Source organism: Sander vitreus, chromosome 17, assembly GCF_031162955.1.
Source record: "Sander vitreus isolate 19-12246 chromosome 17, sanVit1, whole genome shotgun sequence".
Taxonomy (NCBI): Eukaryota; Metazoa; Chordata; class Actinopteri; order Perciformes; family Percidae; genus Sander; species Sander vitreus.
This window is the reverse complement of record NC_135871.1, coordinates 25,995,014-26,010,386: the sequence shown is the minus strand read 5'-3', so window position 1 is coordinate 26,010,386 and position 15,373 is coordinate 25,995,014. Positions and strand designations below refer to the sequence as shown.

At 40.8% G+C, this 15,373-nt stretch overlaps 1 protein-coding gene across 1 annotated transcript; it reads left to right on the top strand.

Annotated features, from left to right (window-relative positions):
* The first annotated feature begins 1,577 nt into the window (after positions 1-1,577).
* Positions 1,578-10,320, top strand: mtx2 (metaxin 2). The gene is made up of 10 exons (XM_078273206.1): positions 1,578-1,757; positions 6,163-6,210; positions 6,332-6,378; positions 6,566-6,638; positions 7,200-7,276; positions 7,981-8,073; positions 8,207-8,245; positions 8,335-8,460; positions 8,606-8,682; positions 9,170-10,320. The coding sequence occupies exons 1-10, from the start codon at positions 1,718-1,720 to the stop codon at positions 9,327-9,329; spliced, it is 780 nt and encodes a 259-aa protein (XP_078129332.1). The 5' UTR covers positions 1,578-1,717; the 3' UTR covers positions 9,330-10,320.
* The last annotated feature ends 5,053 nt before the right edge of the window (positions 10,321-15,373 follow it).

The window sequence follows — 15,373 nt, the reverse complement described above, 5'->3', positions numbered from 1 at the left end:
AGATAAATATCTGGTACGTGATACACGTGAAGATCTCCCCCATGAGGATTAATAATGTTCACTGAATTATTCTGCGGATAAACGGTGATCCGTAACGTTTAGTCATTAGAGCGACAGTTTGTTTTAACGGCTCTCTGTCTTTAGCCAAGACAGAGAGCAGCCTAAAAGGGCTTTAAACATGGTAGACACTGTAGCATTTCGCATAGACTATCAGCCTTTCTGTACGTTTTATTAGCCAGTCTGAGGATCTTATGCAGTCGTGTGACTTGTATGCGCATTTTACGCATTGATTACGCACAGCGCAGGGCTCAGTTTAAGGTGAAAGGAATCCTGTGTGCGTGCGTTTGCGCGCGCGCGTGTGTGTGTGTTTGTGTGTGTGTGTGTGGGATAAGTGGAAATGAGCGCCGAGCCATTAATTGGTGGCTTCCGGTCGAGACACGGTAAAATGTGCAGGAAAGGCACAACGGGGCAAAATGGAATATATCACATGCTGGAGATCCTCCACATAGCTGAGAAGCCAACAAAAGTCAAAATATTCACTCATAAACGAAAAGCGTTGGATGGTCTGCATGTCTGTAATTTGAGACAGCAGCAAAAGTTAACTGAGAGATACTTTACTTGTTTTGCTCCACTGTGGGAAATTCAGACCTGGCATCAAGTCCATGTTGTGCATATATTTGGTTGATCAGGCTATATTTTGTGATAGCCTTTTAAACTTGACAACAGTGCATATTGCCAGTGTGCAAAGTAGGCTATATTTCCTTTGAATATAATTCAAACTGTATATTGTATTATTAATTGTGTACCGTGCTTGTACTCTCTGTATTGTAAACATCTCTGATCATATTTTGTAATGGCAGTAATGTATGTGTTTGCGCTTGGTGGACGTTATTCATGTAGGCCGGTGTATATCACACCAACCTTCGTTTCTGCAGTCTGACTGTGGTGAAGCAAGAACGTCCCCGGTTGGTTGCACTACGTACTGCAGCCTGGAAGAGAACTAAACAAAGACCATGTAAGAAAAGCTCTATCTTTCAGACTGACATCTTCTCTGTTAGGGAAAACAAATACACCATTTATATAGGCTACATAGGCTATTTGGGATTAGTTATAGGCCTACAGTCCCCTGGATTAGGGAAACGTGGGATGTAATTTAGATGATTAACATTAATTACATTAGTGTCAGGATTGATAATAAAATAACAACCTGTGTATAATTATTCAAACAAAGCAGTAATACCCACTACTGTTTCCAAAGCTGTGGTTGAGACTGGTTCAAAAATACGACAATTTTAAGGGTAAAAATCGCGGTTGTACTGGACTCCATTATGGGGTGTTTCTGTTATTTTTTCTGTTCAACATTGTCACCACACCACAGACTGTTGAGAAATATTATTATAACAATAATTATATATATATATATATATATATATATATATATATATATATATATATATATATATATATATATATATATACACACACACACACACACACACACAGTGACTGCAGCAGACACTAGCTGTTGTCTCCAGCTAAGGCGTAAAGCGGAACTAAATCGTTGTTACATTTATTTCTCGGGGCATTAATCGCGGGCGGACCAGTCGTTGACTGCTGCAGAACAAGCACTTGCCCTTAAACTTACATGTAGTGGAATTGACCTCATCTGTCATTATAATTAACTGTTATTTAGCGATACGGATATATCAACATCACAATGTCTCTTGCGGCAGAGGCTTTCGTGTCGCAGATGGCAGGTAATGTGTTGACTTTACACAGTGCTTCTATTATTGACTGTTAAGCTAGCTTTAGCCAGCTAACGTTTACAGCAATGTAGCTAGCTAAGTTAGCGGTTTACTTGCATTAGTTAATTACATTTAAATGACCGTTGTCGTTTAACATAACAGGACTGTTCAACCATTACTGCAAATGTCTTCTCTTGTCCACCGTTATCTGTTTATGTAGCAAAGACTAACGTTAGCTCGGTTAGCCTTGCTCCCATACAGGACTGTAACGTTACGCGTCCTGTATGGCTAACCGAGTGTAGCACTTACTTTAGGAATATAATGCGAATAAAGGGGGGTCACGTCAATGACAGCCTTGTGTCGAGTTACAAAAACACGACCCACTCCAATGAAGTGCGGCCATAGACCGTAAAAGAATGGACACAATAGGCTCGTTCGAGATGAACTGCGCCTCGCCTGTAAAGTGGACGAGAGCAGGCGTCAGCAGCAGGGGGCGGTGACAAAAATCCGCTGTCAAGTCGGACAGTTTCCAGCCGATTCCAGCAGCCTTCAGGCTGAACAGGAAGTGACAGAAACACTGTGGTCCGATTCCGATTTATTAAAATGTTATCAGACCCATATATCAGCTTTTACACAATCTCCAGTTGTTTTAATTATGACAGAGTAGCTCTCAAAATGCTGTAGATGATCCGTAATCAGAACGGATTTAGTCTCTCTGACTTCTAAACGTCACTATCAGCCACACAACATGTGGTTTGTACAGAATAAACCTTTAAATCAGACAAAATGGCAGTTAAAATCCCTCCAATTCAAAATCAATAAAAAGTTTATATAAAACGTCATCATATTGAGTCGATTCTGAACCAATCGGCTGTTAGATCAGCTGAGAGGCCAGCCTTTCCCAGCATGCCCTGGGTCCGCCTGGGTCTTGTAGTCGGTGAAAAGCAACTGCGCTGCCTGCGTCTCAGAACTGCGGCAGCCTTGATCTCGTGAGGTTATCGTTGCCCACGTGTGCATGACGTCACAGCAATTCGGGATCAAGCAAGGGGGTAAGCCTCTCTTCAGAACTCGAGATCCCATTGCTCTGGACGGAGACCAGTGAAGGATATTAGAAGCACTTTTCCGGTGATGGCTGAGCGTTACTGCGCAGCCTCCAACTGAGAGAGACGACGTAGATGTGACGTGAGCAACCTGTCTGAAAGTTGTAAGTCTTCTGGTAGCTGTGCCAAAAGAAATCTCAATCATTCCGAATATTGCAGAGACGGAGAGCGTAGGTATACGTAAGGAGATAACATGGACACAGGCTATGCGTTGTGAGGAGAAGCTTACCCCTTGGAACCTCCTATGTCGCCATTTTGATGCTACCAAACGCTTACCCGCCGTTAGCATTCCATTGACTGCCGTTCATTTTGGCGTCACTTTGACAGTGAATAACTTTACATCTGAAGCGTTTAAAGACTTTATTTGTCCATTGTTTATTTCTAAAGAAACACGACAATGTATAAAAGGCTCCATTACCTTGTATCTCACGTTATGGCTCCGTAGCAGACGTTTTTGTAAAAATAGGCTAACGATTGTGTCATAACCACGCGACTTACTGTTGCATAGTAGAGGAATTACCGTACAGTACAGGAGAAGCTCGTAGGCAGTTTCGACTTACATTAGCTGTTTAAGTTTAATTACTAATGTTAACTAGCATTTTAGTTAGCAATAATTAGCCTGTGTCCATGTTATCTCCTTACATATACCTATGCTCTCTGTCTCTGCAAGATTGGGAATGATTGAGCTTTCTCTTGGCACAGCTACCAGAAGACTTACAACTTTCAGACAGGTTGCTCACGTCACATCTACGTCGTCTCTCTCAGTTGGAGGCTGCGCAGTAACGCTCAGCCATCACCGGAAAAGTGCTTCTAATATCCTTCACTGGTCTCCGTCCAGAGCAACGGGATCGAAATGAAATAATGCGCCGTCTTCGATTTTTACATTGGTTGTATAGAGTTAAATGAAATTTGCCTGCACTCCATTGGTGTAAATCGTGTTTTTGTAACTATATACATGCCCCGCCTGAACTGTTGCTGAGAAGACAACCTGCTGTCGGAAGGATTTGCATCATCAACATTCGTCCGATGAGCATGTTTATTAACGTTGAAAGACTGAAATGCACCGGCATCTAAGCAGAGCTAAACATGGGGATATGCAGTATTGTCTGTGTGTCTATTAGAGCCTGGATTGGGCCGAATTTTTCTGTCCGAGCCCGACAGAGCCGTGACCGAACCCGGCCCGAACCCGACAGGCATTAAGAAATTGCCCAAGCTAACAGAACAAAATCTCAAACATTCACACAAGACGTTCTGTGGACCTATAGGTGTCTTAATGAAATTCAAATCAAGATGAGTGTCCCCAGTGAAGTAAAATTAATGTTAACACAAAAGCAGTTTATTGAAATGAAAATCACTCTTAGCAATTTCCTCAAACTGTATAGGCTACAAAACTGCAACATGGGATTCTATTTACATAATCGATCCATCAAAGTTTAGGCTAATCCATGTTCTTATGCAGAAAAACAGTGGATGGGTTCAAGGCTGTCCTCCTCTGCTCAGTCGTCCTGCCAGCAGTGCTGAAGTTACGCTCACTGCTACTGCTGCTGGCTGGAATGGCAAGGATGCCTCGGGCAAGGACACTAAGCGTAGTGTCGGGTAGTTGAGTTGCTGATCTCTCCACAAGCCCAAAACATCTCTGTCATCCTGCATTGCGTGATTTCGAGTCGAGTACTTCTCAACTTCGTCTGTGGCGGCGGCCGCGGCATCTGCCACAGGTACATTTTCCCACTCCTCAAAGTCAACTGCAGCCTTCTTGGACGCAGGTCTTTCTCCTTCAGTGGCGGCCTTCTCGGGGAGGTCACTGAGCTGTCTCCGAACCTCCCAGGTGAAGGTTGTCTCTCTCTGAATGGGACAACATTCGGACCTGGCTATATTTAGGCCAAAGGAAAGTTGCGATTTTTTTTTGGAGCTCTTGGATCTGCACTTTACTCAAAATCCAACTGACGTGCCGCTCGCGGATGATGGCTTGATAGGGGCTGTCAGTTGTCTTTCTGTTGCAGTGACGCTTCAGTCGCCCAAACCACAGAAACACCAGGTTTATGGTTGGGTACTGGTCCCCTTCAAGTTCACGCTGGGCATCATAAAATGGTTGCAGGAACTCGACAAGAAAGTCAAGAACATCTGGAGATATGGCATCGATCCGCCAGCTCTGTGCTCTGTCCAGTTTTTCGCGTATTTCTTCATAAACTGAGCGGACAGAATTTAAGGTCAGCTATACCGTGCTAAACCTTGTGTCTGCCATTTGGATGACGTTTTTTGACAGCAAAGCTGCCATGCCCGTCTTTTTGACATATTTGACCAGCGCCTTGGTAGCTTGCAGAGTCTCTGCAACAGTCGGAGCATCTTGGGCCAGTTGTGTGGGGTCCAGGGCGTGTCGCATCACCGTATTGTAAAGGTGATCTTGGCACTCAAGTCTTCGATATGGTCTGAGGGCACTGATGATGTTTGAGCCTTGGTCTGTCACCCACACCACTTTATTCAGCAGACTCATATCCAGGCCATACTCCGTTAGAAGTCTGATGATCTCTCTCCTAATATTCTCCCCTGTCTTAGCCTCTTCCAGTGGGAATGCGGCTGTTGTCAATACGGTGCTTATCATTTTAAATGCTTATGTCACAAAATGGCAAGTGATGGTCATGTAGCTTAATTTGTGGTAGTCTCCACTCCACAAGCCCTACATTGAACATAACCAACAGGTTCATCGCTATTGGCCTTGACAACTATGTAGAAATACTTCCACACAGTAGACTTTCCTTCATTTTCAGTTGTTTTAAAATCTCCTGAGGTCAACTTCTTTAACGTCTTCCATCGTTGCTTCCTCTCAGCGCTCCATGCGCTGCGGCATGTAGCCTGCCTGATATGCACGTGTTGTGTTGTGTTCACGTGTCAAAACTATAAACAAATTTCCGCATTCCGCACACAGGAAGACGGATGTCAGGTTAATATTTTTAATTTATTTTAATCACAGAAATGAACCTTTGCATCAAGTGAAACAGACCCGTACATAATAAGCTGTTTTCAATTTTAAATGTTCAATGCCTTGAACTTCTTATGCTATCGTGCGAACCCGGGACCCGTCGGGCTCGGGTCGGGTATCCATGCCTTAGTGTCTATGGGGGCGTGTCTGTTAGCGTAGGGCTAGATTTTAATCACCGTGACATAGCTTTAACTTAGAATGCATTACAAAATTAAATACAAATACAAATGCTAACTGTTAAACTCATCTGCAAAACAGTTTGATAAACCAACTTGGCACCTTATAATTATGTGTGTCTTTCTCTCTTTGTGTGTGTGTGTGTGTGTATTGACATTGACAGCTGCTGAGCCTTGGCCTGAATCTGCCACCTTGTACCAACCGCTGAAGGGTGAGTCAGAGTTTGTCTGAGATGAAGAAACAACAATTTTATTATTTTTTAACAATTGTTGCTATCGAGGCTATTAGTTTAGTTGTTTACATTACTTTGGTGTCGTTTTTTTTTTTTCCAGAGGATCAGATTTTGCTGTCAGACTGTGCCTCATCTCTTGCAGTTCAGGTGACGTTCTGTTCCATTTCTGTGTTCTCAACAAATATATCAGAACATATGTGGATCGTATTTTGCAGGGATTTTTGTTTCTGCATGGAAAAAATATTAAGTTTATTAATTAATAAAAGTTCCAGCGCACACCAGGATACTAGGATTGACACATTAATTGACCCTTTTGTGTTTTTCTTCTGTACAGGCCTACCTCAGGATGTGCGGTCTACCAGTGCAGGTGGTTTGCAGAGCAAATGCTGAATACATGTCACCCTCTGGTTAGTACACATGCTGCTGCAGAGGTGACTTTACTCTCGCCATGCTGTGATTGTCAGCATGCAATCTTTGTGGTATTATCTATCTTACTGAAAAGTTGACAATATTAACTTAGTATCTTCCAGTTCAGAGCAATCGGGACATTTTCAAATCCAGTATCATGTATCCACATATAACCAGAAGTTGAAACAGATCTTATCCTTGTTTTTGGTTGTATTTGGTTCTTATTAGCTGTGATATCACATAGGCTAAGATATCAAAATCTCTATACTGTAGCTGGTTAAAACATGGTCGGCTACACAGCTTGTTTTTTTTTTGGAAGTTCAGTAATATAACCTCTATATGCCTCTCATGTCTTTGTAGCCTGGTTTGTCCCACTACATTGTATCCAGGTTGTGTCTAGATGCAGGTGAAACGGACTCATGGACCTTCTCACTGCTGAGCTCTTGGCCTTTTGGGTTTATAGGCGTTGGGGTTGCTCCTTTTTAAAAGTGACTTGTAATGATTTTTTTTACGGTCTGCCTTTCTCTCCCACTCTCTGTTTTCCATGTGTGTCTCTGTAGGTAAGATTCCCTTTATCCACGTCGGGAACCAGGTGGTGTCAGAACTGGGGCCGATAGTGCAGTTCACCAAAGCTAAGGTGTGTAACACAGATGCTGAAGTTTTATCACAGCTTGTTTTACACACAGAGACATGCTCAGAGATTTTATCACCAGAAGTTGCCGTTGATGTCATTTTTAGAGCCTGACCGATAAAGGATTTTTAAGGCCGATATCGATACAAATATTTGGTGATTTAAAAATCCGATATTCCGATATCTCAGCCAATATATATATATATTTTTTTTAAATCCAGAAACGCGTAACAAAACATAAACAGATTTCCCTAACATTAGTTATTTGTAGTTATTTGAGTCCTCACTAAAATAATGTGATAATGCAGTTTGAAAATATTATTATCACAACAGAACAGAGGAACATCAAAAAGTTCTGATAAATAAAATGTATAAAAGTCCTCAACAAAAACACAGTAACAAAAAATCAGTGTTGCCAACAGGGAGATTGTAGAGCGCCCTCTGGTGGACAAACTATGCAACGCCAACACTCAGAACATGGTTGAAGGCTGTTTCATCTGTTTTTATTTTTTATTTTTTAAATATTCATTTATCGGCCATTATACATACGATAGTTTGGAAAATGCCTAATATCAGCCCGCCGATAATATTGGTCGGGCTCTAGCAATTTTCTAGGAATATTACTCATGTCAGGAGATCACTTGTAGTTTCCTAAACTGTTTTGATGTGTTGGTAAAATGAGAAGAAACATCATTTTTTTGGGTTCCCAGGGTAATTCTCTGAGCGAAGGCTTAGACGATGTTCAGAGAGCTGAAATGAAAGCGTACATGGAGCTGGTCAACAACATGCTGCTTACTGCTGAGGTACACACATGCGTACACTCGCTGCCATGCAACAAAACATACACAGCCGAAATAATATGCTGATATTATTTGTTGTATTTGTCAATATTACTGGATAATATCTTCTCATTCAAGTCTCCTTTCCTCCCTACAGTTGTACATCCAGTGGTGTGATGACCCTACAGCTGCTGAGGTGTGTATAATTGTCTTTAGATTAAAAAGAAATCCGATGCGGCAGTTATTATTCATTGCCTGATAATCACACGTGTGTGTTTTGTGTAGATCTCACGTCCCAGATACAGCAGTCCTTACTCGTGGCCTCTCAGTAACATCCTCGCCTATCAGAAGCAGTGGGAGGTTCGCAGGAAGATGAACGCCATCGGCTGGGGAGGGAAAACCCTGGAGCAGGTTAGCAACCACACAACAATGAATTTCTGATGTTGTACATGCTTCACAATTGTTTTAATTAAATGAAGGCTTTGGTAGTCACATATAAAAACAAATAGTATCTTGACATGATTAAAACACTTTTTGTCCTCTCCCGTGTTTCAAGGTTTATGAGGACGTGAGCCAGTGCTGCCAGGCTCTCTCCCAGAGGCTGGGAACTCAAGCATACTTTTTTAATAAACAGTATGTATCTCTCTGTCTCTGTCGGTCGGTCTGTCTCTGCTAATGCTCTTTAGCTGACCTTATAGTGGTCAAAGCCAAAAAGACAAGTGTTTGGAGCTTTTTGGTTAGCACCACCCTGTGGTGTAATATTGTAATAATCTCCCAGTTCTTTTTTTCTGTACCTCCTTAAACCATGTATTAATGCCTTTTTAAAACGATGATAAAAAATCTGCCACTTTTTGTAATGTACTGTATGTCAACATCATGGCTTATTTTAACCCATCAATTCAGAATTCTCATCATATTTCTTGATTGTTAGAAGCAAGGAAGTCACAGTAGAAGCAGATATGCTATGGTGCATCACTGGTACAGGTTTCAACTGTATACATTTTAAATATAAATAATGACCAGACTTGGCTTACCACATAACTCAAATTTAAAGTGAACATCTTGAATTGAATGGTTCGTTTCAGCAGTAACTAACAAACTGTGTGCGTCTGTGTTGCAGGCCTACGGAACTGGATGCGTTGGTGTTTGGTCACCTCTTCACCATACTGACCACCAGACTGACCAGCACTGAGCTGGCAGAGCGGATCAAGAGCTACAGCAACCTGTTGTCCTTCTGCAGACGCATCGAACAGACCTACTTTGAAGACAAGAGCTCTTGAAGGAATGAAACCTCTCTGTATTATCTCATCTTATACATTCGGCCCATCCTTCTCTCATTCCCTCACTGTAGCACTAAGAAGCTTGAAAACTGCTTATATTCACACACCCTTCCCTTCGTGAGTCTTGCTTTCCTTCTCCCTTTTGCTTGGTACCTGTACATAGTTGCATGCTGCTGATAGGAGTGCAGAGAAACCAGTATTAGGATTATTCCACTGCACATAGATAAGAATACATGAAAGTACCCTAAAATCTCAGTAAAGATCATTCTAAAGGGTATTACTAACCCAGGTATACCATCTAAAAAGATGTTTCCAAGTTAAACACAGAATATAGTATAATGACGTTCACAAGAAAACACTGTCTGATCTGCCCAACTCTTTTAGGTGAAGGGCTTCAGAAAGCCACTAAATGAGTTTTCAACAGACCATGGAGCCTTTACATTTCCAGCATTATGGGAATTAAATAAGAATACATATGACAGTAATGCAGCTCTTCACGGATCCCAGAAGGAGGTCAGAAGTCAGGGTTAGCTGCAGATGATCTGACAGAGAGTCAGTGTCAGGCTTACGGACACCTGAGTAGTATGGATGCTTCCCAAAACAGGCCTAATTTGCTCTTATTGTTGTCATTGATGCTCTCTGTTACACAGGGACTCTGTCTACTATGACATGTATCATAGTACATTTACAAATACCAACAGACTCAGAGCGGTTGGATTTCACAGCTGTGTGACATGGCTGCCTTTCAGAAGGCAGACTGAGACTTGAACTGGGTTTGAGATCAAACGGCTTCTTTTTTTTTTTTCCTTCCAAGAACTTTAGAAGCTTGTAAGAAATGTGAGGCAGTGTTGGCATACTTGTTTTTCTTCTGTACAAAAAAGACATGAACATAATGATGAAGATGTGACTTAATCCTTCGTTTTTCCACCATTGTTTTCTTTGTGTGAATTGAAAGTGCCTACAGAATAAAAGTCATCTCCAAATCATTTAACATACTGAGTTTCTTGTTTATTTTTTCCCCCCAATATAAAGCTTTGACTTGAGCATGGAGTTTCATTTTTGTTTCATGTTTTAATGTTTATAATAAAAAAAAAAAAAAAATTACACCAATTGTAAAGCGACACATTCTATCCTGTGTTTGACATATGTATGTGTAATAATCTTTTATTGATAAATGGAAATAGAAATGCCAGAAGCATACTGTTATTAAATAACCCTTACTTAAAAGGCAGCCACACGCTCGGCTCTTTTCATTTATCATTGAACCGTTGCTGAAACCTTCTCACCATCTGAAATATTTTACTTGTTAAAAAAATATTTTACTCGTTAGAAAAGGCTGCAAAATGAAAGACACGGAAAACATACCAAATAAGTTTTAATTAAGGAAAGAGCACAGCTTCAGTCTATAGGGGAATCTCTTAAAGTCTATTTTTTGTCCTAATGTGGCTAGGTTCACACACTCGACTGCATGTTTCTGCCTCCAGGTCTCAGACAAGCTCAATGGTAATGTCTGATCACCTCTGATTGCCCTCTTGTTGTGCAGTTTGTGTGTGTGTGTGTGTGTGTGTGTGTGTGTGTGTGTGTGTGTGAGAGACAGACGGAGCGAGTGTCTGTCTTCCAGGTTTCCTGTGAGGTCAGAGTGTGACCTGTGAACTTCCGGGAGCTGTGACATCATGACTGATGTCCTGCAGTGGCTGACCACTGCACAGTTCGAGGTCAGACAGACAGCTGGCGGACAGACAGACAGAAATAAACAGAGATGGAAAGGTGCATCTTATTGAAGAAGTTCTGTTAAGTCCACAACCATTTGTGGATATGAAGTTATAGATTCATTTTGAATTTGGACTCTCAAAAACACGATTCTTAAAAAACATGCTTGAGGATTTATCATATTTTTCATATTCTGGAAGATAAACACTGATGATGTGGAGTCATGCTGAGATATTGTGAAAGCAGCTACAATGTGTTTTGGTCAGTGGAAGAAGTATTCAGATCTTCTACTTAAGTAAAAAGCAGCAATACTACAGTGTAAAAATGATATGTTACAAGTACAAGTCCTACATTCAAAATCACATAATTACGGGCATCAAAATATACTTCAAATACCAAAGTAAAAGGACTCATTATGCAGATTTGCTCATTTTAGAATTATACATATTATATTACTGGATAATAAATAGTGATGCATTCATGTGTTCATCAATTTAATGTTGCAGTTGGTAAAGGTGGAGCTCATTTTAATCACTGTATATACTGCTGGGTAGTTTAACCGGCAATTACACATCATCATTTATTAGTTGATTTATATTTTGTATTAATAATCTGAATATGCTAAATTATCAAATAATGTAATGGAGTGAAAAGTACAATATTGGCTTCCAAAATGTAGTGGAGTATAAGTATAAAGTAGCATAAAATAAATGGAAATACTCAAGTGAAGTGCAAGTACCTCACAATTGTACTTAAGTACAGTGCTTGAGTAAATGTACTTAGTTACATTCCACCATTGTTTTTGGTGTTAGTCCCTTACAATCAAGGTAGAGCCTCTGTTTTACACAACACAATCCTACAGGAGAAATCCATCACAGAAAAGGCAGAAACAAATCAACCAGAAAGTCTCTTATGTTACACACTAATTCACAAACCCTTGCAGATTTTGATCCGGCCGGCATTTCAATATAAGTTCACAATAAAAACGTGTATGATGCAGAACTAGAGACTGGCAATGCGACGTTAGCTTAGCAGCCATATGTAGCAGCCAGTCAAAGCAGGCGGGCAGGATCTCTCCCTGATTGCCCTCATCTCAGCTCTCCTGCAGGGAGAGACCACAGGAAGCAGGGACGCCTGCAGACAGAGAGCCATGACAACTCATCTGGTGGTCCTCTGACCTTTTCTGTTATCTTAGTCATGCAGCTACTACATGTCCCTGCTTTCAGGAGAGACAGCTGCAATGCCCTTCATGTTCTCTCCAAACTCTTGTTTTGATAGACCTCCTTCTTTCATCAAGGCTAGATTACAGGTAACGGTCCTGGGGCCTCAGGCCATCAGGGGACTGAAGATTCCAGGTTCAACATGTGGCGATTACTTTGAAGTATTTTTATTAAATGCATTTGCTTCTTAATACTGTATCCATGACTTATAGATAAAAAAAAACTGAAATGATTAGATTTTGTGGCAAAAACAACATTATTACCTAATCTTTAAAGGACTTTATTATTACAGTATGTATTGTATTTAAACGGTGCATTTCACAAAAACACCTTTGTACTTAGTACAGTTTACACAAAGTAATTACTAAGACAAAAGCAGAGAAATTGTAACGAGAAACTTATATTTATTTTTGAAACAAAGTACTGGGCACAGATTGACTCAGCCTCAGATTGTAATGACAGACTCTTCTCCAGGAGGGGGCAGCATGGGGATAGAAACTGAACCTGCTGCTGCAGAGAGTTTAGTGGCGTGCTGATTGAGGCAAAATTGCACAAGGAAAAACTAAAATGAATCAAACAAATCAACATGCATATAGAACATTCATTTATTTTTAAATTGCGTTTCAGTTTTGGGCAAATCTCACCTGACAACATTTGTACACAGTGACAGAAGCTGCGACAGTAAACATTTCAACTGTTGTTGGTTTAATTTCTTTCATTATTTGCTTTATATGTCGCTTATTTTATGGGAGCAGCCTATGTTATGGGGCGGATTGGCTTCTGCTCTATTTTCATTGCACCACTGACCGGTATGGAGCACAAATGGCAACAAAGAACTCTGACTAGTTCAAATGTTTGTAACTGAAGAGCCTGAATGCACTCACGTTTCAATTACTCATTAGTCAGTGTTAGGTAACAACAAATGGAATGTGCAAATGTGCTTTCTTTCCATTTGAGAGTTCAGCCTTTTTCATTACAGAGAAAAGGCTAAATTAAAATTTGTAAATCATAATCAAAAGTGGTGTTGGAACAAAGCCCAAGCTATAATGAAATAATGCTGTAATAAAAGGAAATTCAATGTGTGATAAGAAAGACATAATACTCCAGCTATACATTCTGACAGAGATTTAGACTTTAGTTTCATTATCCCTCTCAGGTACGTGTTCAGAGAAGGCATGTAGTCGATGAAAAAGCCTTGTAAGAGGATGTTTGTGTGTGAGAGAAAGAGAGGGAGGTGGGTGCTAAAATGCATAAAAAAAAGAATATCTGTGTTCATGAGTGTGATTGTGCATATGCATATGCTGTGATGTGAAGTGTCAGATTAGACAGTATGACTGGAGGTTGATAATTACACAGCTTGATTATCAAAGTGAGTCATGATACATAATCTGGACTTTCTGGGAGACAGAGAGAGAGAGAGAGAGAGAGAGAGAGAAAGTGTTTTGAGATGATTTATGTTCGCGTTGTAGTGTAGCCTATATTTTTTAATTTGATATTAGGATTCAATAAATCATCTCTGGTGCTGTGACCCAGTATATCTCTAATCTTGTTCACATAAACAGGATCAGCATGGTGTCTCAGGTGCCGAAGCACAGGGACGGTTTAAGTGATTTGGAGGCCGCAGGCAGGCGGAGACTGAGCTGACGGCCTGCTTACACAAACACACGCAAGCATGCACGCACGCAAGCACGCAAGCACTTAAGCACGCAAGCCCGCACGCATGCTTAAGATTTAGGAGAATCCATTTTTACGTAACAAAATCTTTTTAACCTAGAAACAAGTATTTCATCAAGGTTGAGCGGCTGACATGACACAATCCCCCACATTCACTGTGATTTACCGCCACCCTGCCAAGGCTCGGCGCAGAGACAGCGCTGCAGGAAACCCCTGCCCTTCCCCACCTCGCATTACACACTACGCAAGAAAACAAAAACTATTTGCAGGCAACTTTCAGTGAAAAAAGCCAAATGAGTCTTCTCACTGAAGGGGTTTGAACGCTTGCTAAATGCCCTTCACTCAGTTAGACGAAGACAATGAGGCAAGAACATGAATGCAAATTAAGCATCTTAAAAAATGACACATTTATAATTTTGTAAATCTAAAGCCAAGCACAATCGTTATAGCAGACTAAATGTCTTCATTAGAAAAATGACTGCATTATTCATTTGTTCCAGCACTTAAAAAACCTGTTATAATGTTTTCCAGACATCCATCCTCTTGTGATTGTGCGAATAATTACTGACTTGTATAATTAGCAACAACAGAATTAGCATGATGTCGTTATAGCGTTGCAAAATCCTCTTAAGTTGCGTTCAAACTGAATGTGAGGCAAAATTTAATTTGTTGTCGCATATTCTTTGCATATAAAACTAAAGGGGCAGTCTGCTGATTTTACACATGAAGTTCAGTTTATTTGTAATGAGGAGCACGACTCATCCTTTGGAAGCCGTTGCAAAATGTCTGCTGTGGCTCTGGTGGGAGCTGAGAAAACAACCCTGATGCCATCAGGAAATGAAATATGCTATAGAGATTAATAATACATCATTATGGGAAATCTTAACCCATTCTAGGCTTTAAAAGTCAGGTCACCTCCATCTCTTAAGATCTGTCTCTTGTAAGTCCCCCAACTGTATGAAAACACTAAATCCCTTTGGATTTGATGCTAGTAGCTAGCAACAGCTAATGTTTCTACAGTCATTGAGGAAAGGAAAAACAATGCTTTACCTCCAACCTGAATGCCCCTTTGGGTGTCAGTAAAACATGCTATTGACTTCAGAGAACACAGTTCATGTCTCATCTCCTAAAACTTTTCTTGTATCCGTGACAGCGAACAACCTTAACCATACGGGTAAGGTAAGCAGACAGATTTGTGCCAAAATAACAAAGCAGCACACAACAGGAGCATGAACAGCGAGGAGAAAGAAGCCATGCTAATGCATCTGTCGGTTCTGTGTAGCTTGCAGCAGAAGTTTGCAAACAATAATCATCATCATCCAAACCGCCAAACTACGGTCCACCTATATCAAGGCATGTATGTTTGTGTTTGTTTCTTTGCCTTTGTGGTTTGCTTGTGTGTGTAAGTAGCCATTTGTATCTGTAAGCATGTGTTTCCTT